Source organism: Cnephaeus nilssonii, assembly GCF_951640355.1.
Source record: "Cnephaeus nilssonii genome assembly, chromosome: 20".
Lineage (NCBI taxonomy): Eukaryota > Metazoa > Chordata > Mammalia > Chiroptera > Vespertilionidae > Cnephaeus > Cnephaeus nilssonii.
In genome coordinates this window covers 8755825-8767442 of record NC_137091.1, presented here as the reverse complement: position 1 = coordinate 8767442, position 11618 = coordinate 8755825, and the positions used below count along the sequence as shown (strand labels likewise).

The 11618-nt window shown below is 62.4% G+C and overlaps 1 protein-coding gene across 1 annotated transcript; it reads left to right on the top strand.

Moving 5' to 3' along the window:
* Nucleotides 1-90: 90 nt before the first annotated feature.
* VPS9D1 (VPS9 domain containing 1) lies at nucleotides 91-11185 on the top strand (the record flags this gene model as incomplete). Its single annotated transcript, XM_079800324.1, has 15 exons — nucleotides 91-189; nucleotides 1422-1497; nucleotides 2768-2860; nucleotides 2960-3122; nucleotides 4931-5042; nucleotides 5115-5177; nucleotides 5580-5632; nucleotides 5735-5822; nucleotides 6097-6182; nucleotides 6463-6956; nucleotides 7923-8052; nucleotides 8283-8491; nucleotides 8860-8956; nucleotides 10173-10277; nucleotides 10534-11185. 15 exons carry the CDS (start codon nucleotides 91-93, stop codon nucleotides 10625-10627), a joined length of 1962 nt encoding a protein of 653 aa, XP_079656450.1. The 3' UTR covers nucleotides 10628-11185.
* Nucleotides 11186-11618: the final 433 nt, after the last annotated feature.

The following is an 11618-nucleotide window of genomic DNA, read 5'->3' as shown; positions in this document are numbered from 1 at the left end:
GCGGTCCCTGCTCCCTCGCATTCTTCGTTCCGGTCTTCAGGCCGTTCGCCCCGCCCCTGGGCCGCCAGCACCGCCTCCCCGCCCGGCGCCATGGCCGCTGCGGCCGGGGACGGCGCGGTGAAGCCGCTGCAGTGCGCTATGAAGCTGGCCAACGGGGCCATCGAGCTGGACACCGGCAACCGGCCCCGGGTGAGGCGAGGCGCGGCGCGGCGAGGCGAGGCGGGCCCGGCCCCCACGAGAGGCCGGCTCAGTGGGCGTGGGCAAGGGCGGGGCCGCGGGGTGGGCGCCGGCAGGACCCCCGGCGGCTGCGGGGCGCCGGGCGCGGTGTCGGCTTCTGACCTTGGACAGCTCCCAGGCCTGTCCGCCCTGTTTTCCCTTCTGTTCAGCTAGTCGGAATCGGAGCTGCGCTTGCATTTGTAAAGGGGATGCAGTAGGGTTCGCGAAGCAGCCTCCAAATAGATCCGGCAAACGGCTCCGTGTGTGTATTTCTCCGGGAAGACGCTGTAGATTTAATCAAATTCCCACAGGGGACGGCATCCGGAGAAGGTTAACTGCGCCTCCTCGGTTCTGTGTCTTCCCCGTCGCCTCAGCCCCTGGCGGGAGGCTGTGCCGCGCTCCCAGAATGGGTGTCATCCCAGGCTGGCGACCAGGTGGAAAAGCCGGCTGAGCCGCCCGGGGCTGCGCGGGAGGGAGCAGGCTGCAGGCGAGCCCAGGAAATACATTCCAGCCCCTCAGTTCACTGCTGTCCCCAAGTCAGAAATCCTCCCCGAAATCCATTGTACTAATCTCTGAGGCGTAGACTTAAACATGAATAATTTGGAAACTGGGATGCAGTAAACACACACACACACACACACACACACGCACACACACACCATGCTGTGAGTTCCAAATGCCCTGCCTGGCCTCTGTCCAGGGAGCCCGGACAGAATGCCCACACCCTTGAAACTGGCAATATTCTAGCGTTCTAGAATCCGGTGTACCTGGCAGTGGGGTTCAGGAAAGGGATTTCCCAGAACCCAAGCCAGAAACAGATTCTAAGATTTGCAACAGCACTCCCTCATTAACCTCCCAAGAAAATAATTTACAAGCCAGCGAATGAACGGCACAGAAATGAAACTTGTTGCATAGAGTGGAAAATGACAACAGCTCTCAAAGTTGCTTCCCCAGGCCACTTCCTTCCTGTGCTGGAGAGAAAGGCGGTGGGAGAAGGGATGGGTACTCAGCTGGGCACCTTCCCCTTCGCGTCTGGACAAGACTGATACACCTGTGTCCCAGGCAGACCAGCGGCTCAGCCAACCACCTCAGGCTAGATGCTCAGGTCTATCTCAGAGATAAGCAGACACAAGGGCAGCAGGCGGCGTGATGGAGTCCTTTGCCTCTCCTGCCTGACCCGTGCCATTTCTCTTCCCTGGGCACAGGAGGCGTATACAGAATACCTGAGGAGCATCCACTACATCTCCCAGGTGCTGCTGGAGGAAGTGGAAACCACCGAAGGTACAGCTCTCAGCCTCGCTGCCGCTCCTGGGCTGGTCAGATTTTGGACACCTAAGCCCTTGGCGGGTTTCAGGCCTGGGGGTGTCCTGTCCTACCCACTTGGTCATTAGCAGATGAATGGCTGGGCACTCAGTAAGCGTGAGCTATCGTGGTGTGATGTGATGAGGGGAACGGTGGGGTAAGGACATGGCCAGCGGGGAGTGACCTGAGAAAAGGCTGGGGACAGCCTTCCCAGCAGAGGGGTGAACAAAAGCCCTGAGCTGAGAGTGGGTGCTGGGTGAGAGGAAAGGCAGGCAGGCAGGCTGGAGCAGGTTTGTGCATTAGGGGCAGGCCAGGAGCTGGGGTGGTTCCCACAGGAGGGTTAGCTCATGGAGGCAGTGCAGAGGCCGGCATGGGGGCAGAGCCTCCCGGCGGTCCCCATGGCGGGGACAGCAGTGGTGAGACCTCCTGCAGGTGGATGGCCTGGGGGATGTTCTTTGAAGGTGGACTTCACCAGACTTGCTGGAGGGGGAGACTTCTGCTTGAAGTGTCTAGCAGTCCAGTGCACAAGGCACCTTGGTTGGGGAGAGGTGGGAGTCACCACGGTCGGAGCAGCCCTAGGGAGCCCAGGAGCTCAGCAGAGGTCTGGGCACTGCAGGATGAGGACTGGGAGGAGTTTGGTGGCAGTAGCCCAGGGGTGTCCTGGGGGAGAGAGACCCTGACAGGTTGGGGAGCACTTGGGTCTAGGGCAGACGTGGGGGATGAGGGCAGTTTCAGTGGGAGTGTGTTGAGGGGCTGGCTGTGAAGGGAGCAGGAGGTGGGTCAAGAACTGGGCTGATGGCGTCCAGGGGTTTGAGGAGGCAGCTCCTACAGTGAGTGTCTGCTGGTGGGAGAGCCTATAGAATGGAAGCCCTAGGGAGTGTGAGGGTGGGCTGAGCACAGCCGAAGGCCAGGAAGTGGTGATGCAGTTGTCTCTGTGACATGGTCCCTGAATGGTGGCCCACCTGGAGGAGGGCTGTGGGTGCATGTGAAGTCCTCAGGAGAAAGGCCCCGTTGGGTAGAGAGAGGCTCTGACGGTCCAGCTGAGACAGTGGGACAGTCAGTCAGTGCTGGGCTGGCCCTACTCAGAGCCCGAGGGCCGATGGTCAGAGATGAGGCGGGGGGGGGGGGGGGGGGGGGCTGGCCTGTGAGTCAGAGGTTAGGAATCAGTAAACTTGCCCTTGTGTTTATCTCAGCAAGAATCTGGTTAGTGAATGAGTGATGATAACCAGTCTTCCTGTCCGTACCCCAGACGCTGGGGAGACCGTGCCCCTGGATGCCCTGAAGATGCTGAAGCTGGCAGAGCAGTGTCTGGAGAGGGCCCAGTCGACGGTGGCCAAGCTTGGTGGGTCTCCAGCAGGTTGTCGTGGGGCATCCCCCCAAGTTTGTCTCCTCTGTGGCATGTGGGGCTCTGTGCCAATTCACGGCTCTGTGTGCCTCGCAGGGAAAGCCTGCCTGAAGCCAGCCACGCCCGCGGCTGCTGCCGTCCCCTCACCTACCAGCCGACACCGCCGGGTGTACTCGGACGAGGGGGGGAAGCTCCTCCCGTTTCTGCCGCCAGAGATCTTCCAGAGGCTCCAGGTGGTGGAGTCTCAAAGCTCTAAGAAGTAAGATGGCGGCACGAGGGAGGTGGGCGGAGCCTGGGTTCCGAGGCCAGGCAACGGGAGCTCACCGGGAGCTCACCATGGCTAGTTTAGGTGAAATGGGGCCCAGGATGGAAATGCCCATGTGCCTGGCGGAAACACATACAAACTGTCCTTGGAGAAAAGCTCCTTTAACTTCCATAAAACAAGTGGCACACAGGCACACAGGTGGCACACAGGCCGAGATCACCAGGCACACAAGGCAGTAAGAAAGCGAAGGAAGGACCGCAGAGACAGAGGACAGAGTTGTCGAATCGAGTGATCAGACACGCTTATAAAGCAATCGTGCTCCCTATATGTAGAGAAATGAAAAGCACGTGTGAAAATACCTGCAGGTTGCCCTGGCCAGTGTGGCCCAGCGGTTGAGTGTCGTCTGTGCACCAAGAGGTCACAGGTTCGATTCCTGGTCAGGGCACATGCTTGGGATTTGGGCTTGATCCCCAGTAGGGGGCAATGCAGGAGGCAGCTGATAAGTGTTTTTTTCTCTCATCGATGTCTCTCTCTCTCTTTTTCTCCCTCCCTCTCTCTCTAAAATCAATAAAAACGTATTTTTTAAAAAGAAAAGAAAATACCTACAGAGAAGAGAAATACCTGCAGGAGCAAGAAACTATAAAATCTGACCTAGGAAATAAGGAACCAAGTAGAAACTAAATGAAAACTGTAGCACCACCATTGTTGTTAAAATTAAGTGGTAACAGTAACAACAAATTACAGTTGATCCTTGGAGTGCTGGGGGTTGGGGGCACTGAACACCCTGCAGTTGCAAATCCAAGCTTGACTTAAGTTGGCCTCTGAATTCCCATCAGCAGATTGAAAACACAGCTGACCTTTAAGTAACACGGGTTTGAGCTGTGGCTTTTTATACCTGTACTTTAAGTGAAGTTTTAATTTTAAGTGAAATCTGCATAGAAGTGGACCTGGCCAGTTCAGACCTGTGATGTTCAATGGCCAATTGTATGTCCTCCAGGAAGCACCCATGTATGTGCCCAAAATGACCAGTTTGTAACAGTCAGGCAGACATAGCTGAAGAGAGAATTAGTGAATTGGATCAGAGGTCAAAGGACAGCCAGAATGACTCACAGAAAGAAAGAAAAAAAAAAAAAACCAGAAAATTTGAGAGATAGAAGGTCTAACATGAGGTCACTGGAGTTCCATAAAAAGAGACAGGAGAGGCATGTTCTTTGAAGACATAGCTGTAATTTTCTAGAACTGATGAAAAATATCAAGACCCAGATGCCAGCATCCCAAGTAGATAAACAAGGAGAACCTGCTGCTGCCAGGCCTCGTGCTGCTTCGGAGACTCCAGGCCACTGGGTTCCACCTGCGGCTCTGGGGCAGGGCCAGGCCCAGCGCTTCCACCCCAGGGCAGACTGTCTTCCCCTCCCCCACCCAGGAAAGCAGAAAGAGGGGGGACCGAAGCTTTGGTGGTGGGTGGCTGTGGGGAGCTCTCCTCTAGTCGAGGTGGTTGTCCCTTCTGTGGGCTGCTCACGGGTGCCTTAAGAGTTTCATGTTGCCAAACACACATGACTGAATTGCATCAAGGTCTGAGGTCTGGCTTCCTGTGAAAGGCCAGCCGTCCTGGCAACAGGACACCCACATTTCAGGGGGCTGCGGTCCCGTCCATCCAGACACCCTCCCTCTTTACACTTCCTGCCGGCCCCTATCGCTGCTTCCTCACGTGCTGGCCTCAGGGCTGGGTCAGGAAGGCTTCTCAGGTCCCCAGAACATTGCTGGGCTTCCTGGGCCTGGACAGCAGCGTGTCGCGTTTCCAGGGAGCTGACACCCCTGGAGGAGGCCTCCCTGCAGAACCAGAAGCTGAAGGCCGCCTATGAAGCCCGGATGGCCCGTCTGGACCCCAGCCAGGCCCTGCAGAAGACGTCGCTGGTGAGCAGGTCCCAGGGAGGCTCTGTGTTGCTGGGGGAGGGAAGCAGGCCTTACTCCCCCCTCCCCTCCTAGACCCTGTCCCTGCAGCGGCAGATGATGGAGAACCTGGTGATCGCCAAAGCCCGGGAGGAGACTGTATCCTTTCTGTCCATCCAGCCTCTGTGTCCAGAGGGGGAAATTGGGAATGTGACCTTGAGCTGAGGGAGGAGGAGGGGGAGAGAGTAAACGGTGACAGGGTCAGGGTGTGGGAACGAACTTTTTCAGCTTCAGGAGAGCCATGTGCTCAGGGAATGGTCTGCACACCCCCCCTTTGCAAAGACCGTCCTGCCCCCCAGCCAAGGGGCTCCTCTCCGTCCTACAAGTCACCTAGGACTTGCCTCCCTCCCTAGTGGGTGCCCGTCCTCCAGCGCCGCCACTGGACCGGACCTGAAGGGCCGAGGCAGTGCCCTGCCCCCTGGCCCCTGAGTCCGGCCGAGCCCATACAGGCCGGGCTTAGTGCACGTGCCGGGCATCGATGCGGCCTTAACTCTGCGCCAGCTGCAAAGGAAGATGGAGGAGCGGCGGCTGCGGCTCCAGGAGGCCGCCAACAGGTGCGTCCCCTTCCGTTGGTCTCAGCCTCGGCCTCAGGGCAGCTGGGAGGACTGGGGGGTGCACCCAGACGCCCGAGGCCCAGCCCCGTCCTTCCTCCCCAGGAGGTTCTGCAGTCAGGTCGCCCTGACCCCTGAGGAGCGGGAGCAGCGGGCCCTCTATGCCGCCATCCTCGAGTACGAGCAAGACCACGTGAGTTCCAGGGGCAGGTGCCTGGGCGGGGCCACAGGCGGTGGCTCTGGGTGGGGGTCCTTGGGGCCAGGGTTACCCTCCTCCCCGCCTCGTGGGGCCCAGGGTCCCATGGGCCTGATGGCGTTGGATTTTCACTGCACCCCAGGGTAGGTATCAACAAGGAGGCCTGGCCTTTTGGGGTGCAGCCCTGGCGGGGGCGGGGGAATGGAGGAGGAAGGAGGAACCTCCCTTCGTGGGGGTCCCGTGCTCTCCTCCACAGTCTCCTGTCCTGCAGGAATGGCCAAAGCACTGGAAGGCCAAGCTCAAGAGGAGCCCTGGGGACCTGTCACTGGTGACCAGCCTGGTGTCCCACCTGCTCAGGTACAGGGTCCGCAGGCCCCGCCCTCTGGCTGCTGGAAGGCCTAGGAGGGGAAGAGGTGATGGGGCCGTGCTGCCTGGGCCCCGTTGCCCGATGGTCTTTCAGGGCATTTCTCTGCTTCCTCCCAGGGGTGGGCCAGACTATTTGCAGCGTTTCCTCCGGAGGAAGGAATAGAGATGCTGATGGACGAAGGGTGTGGGGAGGGTGGGCTGCTCGCCCCCGGCCCGAGGCCAGCCAGGGACCGCAGTCCCTCTAACCCACGGCCTCCGCTTGTGCTGGCAGCGTTCCCGACCACCCCATCTCGCAGCTCCTGAAGAAGCTCCAGTGTGCGGTGTACCGGGCGCTGTACCACATCGTGAGCAGGGGCGCTGCGGCCGCCCCAGCCCCCGGCGGCTGCTCCCTGCCCCCTGATGCCGAGGGGCTACTGGCTCCTGGGAGCCGGCGCCTACGGCCCTCCCAGAGTCTCTACTGCATGCTGTCCTCCCTGGAGCCCAGCCCAGCCCCGCATCCCCCTGCCGGCCCCCCCACCAGTCCCCCCACACCCCCACTCCAGCCTGGGCCCCCCAACAGAGGGGCGGACAGCAGCCCTAAGGGGTCTCCCTCACCCCTGGTGCGCAAGGACAGCTCCTTTGAGGACCTGGAACAGTTCTTGGCCACTTCAGAGAGGTGGGGCCAGGGCCCTGGGCCGGGGACTGACCCTCAGGCCTCAGGGGTGAAGGAGGAGCCGCTGCTGGAGCCGCTGAAGAGCACCGTGAAGGACATTCACAATGCGGTCGGTGAGGGCTCCGCAGGACAGGCGGGCGGTGGGAGCTCGGGACGGCAGCCAGGCCAGCCCTGACCTGCAGGGCCCTCCCCTCCACCTTCCTCTGAGCCAGACATCCTGCTGACAGAGAGGCCCCACCCTGCTCCGGAGCAGCTGGCCTGGCTGCCGTCCCGGTCCCTCAGTCCCTGGCCGTGTCCTCCTGGGCTGCCCGGCGGATGCAGCCTGGCCCACCGCAGTCTGTGGTTGGGAAGGTCCATCCTCAGGGCCTCGCAGCCGGGTGGCCCTGCTGTCTCGTAGGGCTGGACTCGCATCCTTCCAAACCCAGGGCTGTCGGGCACAGCCTGAGGGTGACGATGGCTCCTCCCCGAGAGTGTGGGCTCCCTACGGTGGGCCCAGTGACTTCCCAGTCCCGGGGAGGAGAGCTCGCGGGGTTTTCTCAGAACCAGCAACCGAAGCCTGACAGTCGGGGCCCTGTTCTCACTGTGGGGCCCACTCTCTCCCAGGGAACAGGCAGGTCCCTCTCCTCCCTGGGTGGGCTCCCCATCTTTTTGAGCAGGTCTCCCTCATCCCCAGGGGGGTGCTCCATCTCCCTGGGCCTCAGATTTCTTGTCCTGGAATATGCTTCTGAAGCTTCTCCGGGCTCCTGCAGTTTAGGCACAAACCCTTTCCAGAAAGAACCTGCTTCCTTGGCCCCCCAGGGGGTGAGGGGCTGGGTGTGACCCAGTGAGCACCCAGGGATGAGGGTCCCGACTCCGGCTCTGTCCCTAGGCCATGTAGACCAGGAGGGGGTGATGTGAAGGGGAGCGAAGGGAGGGCCAGGCAGCTAGCCCCCCCACTGAGCCAGGACATACTGTGGCCCAGCCACACCGAGGCTGGCGCTGGGAGGCAGAGAGAAGGTGGTGGGTGAGGGACTCGTCTGGGTGACGTCCAGGGGCTGCCGGCTGGCCCACAGTGCCGTGTGTCGGCTCTCTCCTGGCAGACAGGCTGCTCTCGCTGACCCTCCTGGCTTTCGAAGGCCTCAACACGGCCGTCTCCAAGGACCGCTGCCTGGCCTGCATTGAGGAGCCCTTCTTCTCCCCACTGTGGCCCCTGCTGCTGGCCCTCTACAGGTGCCGTCCCAGCCCCAGGCCCCTCCAGGTCCCCGTGTGTCACCGCCCTCCCCATCCCGGGCACACGTGTGACTGCTTCCGGTGCTTTCCTCCGAGGCATCCTCAGCGGGGTCGATTTGCCATGGTGGCGCATCCATCCCCTGGGCCTGGGGGCAGGGCCTGCTCGCCCCACCCTGCCTGTCTGGGCCAGGGTCCCCTGGGCAGCTGAGCCTGGCCTCTCTCTGCGGCAGGAGTGTGTACCGCCCCCGGGAGGCTGCCCTGAGCAGGAGCATGGAGCTCTACAGTAATGCACCCCCAGCAGTCCTCGGCATCCCCCCCAAATTGCTACCTCGGGGCCCTGAGGCCTCGGGAGCCGGCGCCTACCCCTACTGCGCTGCGGCCCAGGAGCTGGGGCTGCTGGTCCTAGAGTGCTGCCCCCAGAAGAAGCTGGACTGCATTGGTGAGAGGGGGCGTGGTCACACCAGCCTTAGGAGGGAGAAGGAGGGGGCGTGGTCACGCCAACCAAAGGAAGAAGGGGGCGTGGTCACCAGCCTTGGGGCGGGGAGGGGCGTGGTCACACCAGCCTTGGGGAGGAGGAAGGAGGGGGCGTGGTCACACTAGCCGCGGTCCTGTCCCAGCTGGCGACCAGGCCTGTGTGCCTTGTCTGAGCTGCAGATCCTCCTGGCAAACGGGGTGTGACCCATGGGACATGAGTGGTGTGAGCGCGATGCCCACGGGAGGGATCACCCACACGATGGGTGTGGGGCAGTGCTGGGGGCTCTTCTAGCTGCCCCTGCCCTCACCCCAAAGCTCGCTTCTGTGCTGCAGTGCGGGCCCTGCGGGTCATCTGTGCCTGTGCGGAGAGCTACTACTGGGCCCAGGAGCCTGCACCCGACGCGAGACCACAGCCTGGCGCAGCCGCCATGTGAGTCCAGGGAGGGCACGGCCTGGGGTGGACACTGGGTGCATGATGGCCAGGGACCCTCTGGCTAATCTGATGATACTTGGGGTTGCTCACCCCAGATGCACGTGCTTCGTCCCTCCATGCACACCTGGGGGAAGCTGCCTGCGCTCAGTGAAGAGCCTGCTCCCTGCACTGAGCCCCCAGCCCTGGGTTCCTGCATCGTCCCTGCCCACCTCCCCAGGTGCTGCAGCCTGGGGCTCTGATGCCTGGTCCGGCCTGTTTCCCCTGGTCCTGCCTGTGGCCGGCAGCCTCCTGCTCTGCTGCCCATCTGGGACTGGCGTTCCCATAGCCCCCGCAGGGGCTCTGCCTCCTGCCACCCTGCCCCTGGGACCAGGGTCGTCCTGAAGGCACCCATCATTGAGCCTGATGGGCAGGCTGCGGCACCTACCCACACCCAGGGGCCTGCCGGTGATGGGCAGGTAGAAATCAGAGCTGAGTGTGAGGTCGGCAGGAAAGTGGGAGACAGACGCCACCCCCACCCCCCTAGGGCCAGGTGCTGGGCCTCAGTGCAGGGTCGGCAGGGCTTTCGGCCTGGCTCCACAGGCCCCTTCACCAGTTGTCACCTGGCTTCCAAGCGAGTCCCTGCAGGGGCACAGCTACGGGCTGGAAGGGTTGTCTGGCTGCAGCCCTCACCGCTCTCTTGTGGGCATCTACCTTGTCCCTGCAGCTGTGCGGTGCCCACGGGACATGGGGCAAGGCCAGGAGCAGGAGCTCATGGTGTGAGAGGCCTTCCTAGTCAGACTCAAGCCACGGTCTGCCCTCTTGCTCTCCCCGGAGAGCACTGGTCGTGGGTCCCTGGGGTTGGGGTTCTGGGGAGCCCAAAGGGCCTCACCCCCCACTCAGCTCACTTAGACTCCTCTCACAGAGGTCGGTGCCTGTGTGCCCAGCTGAGTGACACGTGATTTCAGGAGTGAGCAGGCTGCCCGGGACCTGGGCCATCCCTCCATCATCCTGCTCCCCAGGCTGGGGCAAGCTTATGAGGTTAAAGCTGCCCCACCGGCCCCCATGGGGCTTGTCTGGGGATGGCCCGGCTGCTCCTAGGTGCTCTGTGCCGGTGGGTGCAGAGAGAGCATCAGTAAACCAGGACCTCACGGGGGCTGAGCTGGGGCTTCGCAGTTTGGGGGTTGAGCAGCCCACAGGCCCCCAGCGCCTCGGGCCAGCATGCCCTGTCCTGCAGTGGTGCCGACGACCTGCTGCCCATCCTGTCCTTCGTGGTGCTGAGAAGCGGCCTCCCGCAGCTGGTGTCGGAGTGCGCTGCTCTGGAGGAGTTCATCCATGAGGGGTAGGGCCCGGGCTGGGGAGCCGGGCAGGCACGTACACACGGCCTACGACCCCTCCCAGCCCCTTTCTGCCCCCCTCGCTCAGCACACTGCCTAGATTGGGGGTGCGGGACAGTGGGGCAAGCTCTGAGCAGCATCTGCCTGGGGAGTGGGCCGTCTCCCCACCCAGCCTCCCTGGCAGCCCCTGGTCCTGCCCCCCAAGGGCAGATGCCCCTTCTAGAACTCGGGGGCCTCCTCAGCGACAGATGCTGTCCACAGGTATCTGATTGGAGAGGGGGGCTACTGCCTGACGTCCCTGCAGAGCGCCCTGAGCTATGTGGAGCTGCTGCCCCGGGGGGCCCTGGGCAAGTAGAGGAGATGGGACACCTGCACCGGCTCCACAGCTTCCGCCCATCCGCACCTACATCTCCGAGGAGCTGCTCCCGACAGGACGGGGCCAAGCTGAGCCAGGCCCTTCTCGTCCCTGTTTCGGCCTCCAAGAGGCACCTTGCTCTCCCCAGAGAGCTGTGGGCTCCCCTGGGGGGCACAAGGGCAGAGCAAGGCCGTGGGCCGTCTGTCCCCTGTGACAGCTCCCTGAGCCCGTTCTTGTCTGATCCGGAAGAGAGCCTGTCAGCCCTGCCCCTGGAGGCCTGGGGCCCAGTGGTTTGAACAGCACTTTTATTTATTGGACACTGACCACTCCACTCTCCCCTGGAGGCCAGGCGTCCCCAGGGGACCTGCCCACGCCTGAGGACTCTGAGCCACATTCCCACCCTTGGCAGTGGGCATCGAGCACCCCTGGCAAGTTCCTACCCCTGCACATCCCCTCGGGGTGGGTGGGAAGCAGGGTCAGCGCCTGCACGGCCTGCTCTGACTCGACGTGCGCCCAGCAGCCACTGACCTGCTGAGAATAAAGAGGTCACTGCACTGATGTCTCCCTCCGTGTAGCCTGCTTGCTCCCCACTCCTGGCCTAGGCAGGACCGCACCCCCTCTACTGACCAGCAAGAGCCAGACTCCCAGAGACCAATGAGGTCCACGACACCGGGCCTGCCCGCCACACCCTCTGCAGGAGTGGGACAGCCCTGGGGTGGGCCCCTGGGACAGGATGCTCTGCAGGACCTGGTGGGGTAACAGGGTTGGAGGTCACACCTGGGCAGAACACTCAGTTTTGTACTCCAGGTGGCGAGCACACGGGGGCACCCTGAGCAGTGGTACCTTCCACTCCAGGAGAGGAGAGAGCAGGGGTCTGGGCCCCAGCCATGGGCAGCACCTGCCCGGGAAGGAGGACACCCCCCCCTCCAGCACCCTCAAGGCTACAGAGGTGGGGGGCGTGGGCCCAAGCACAGCAGATGCTGGTCGTGGG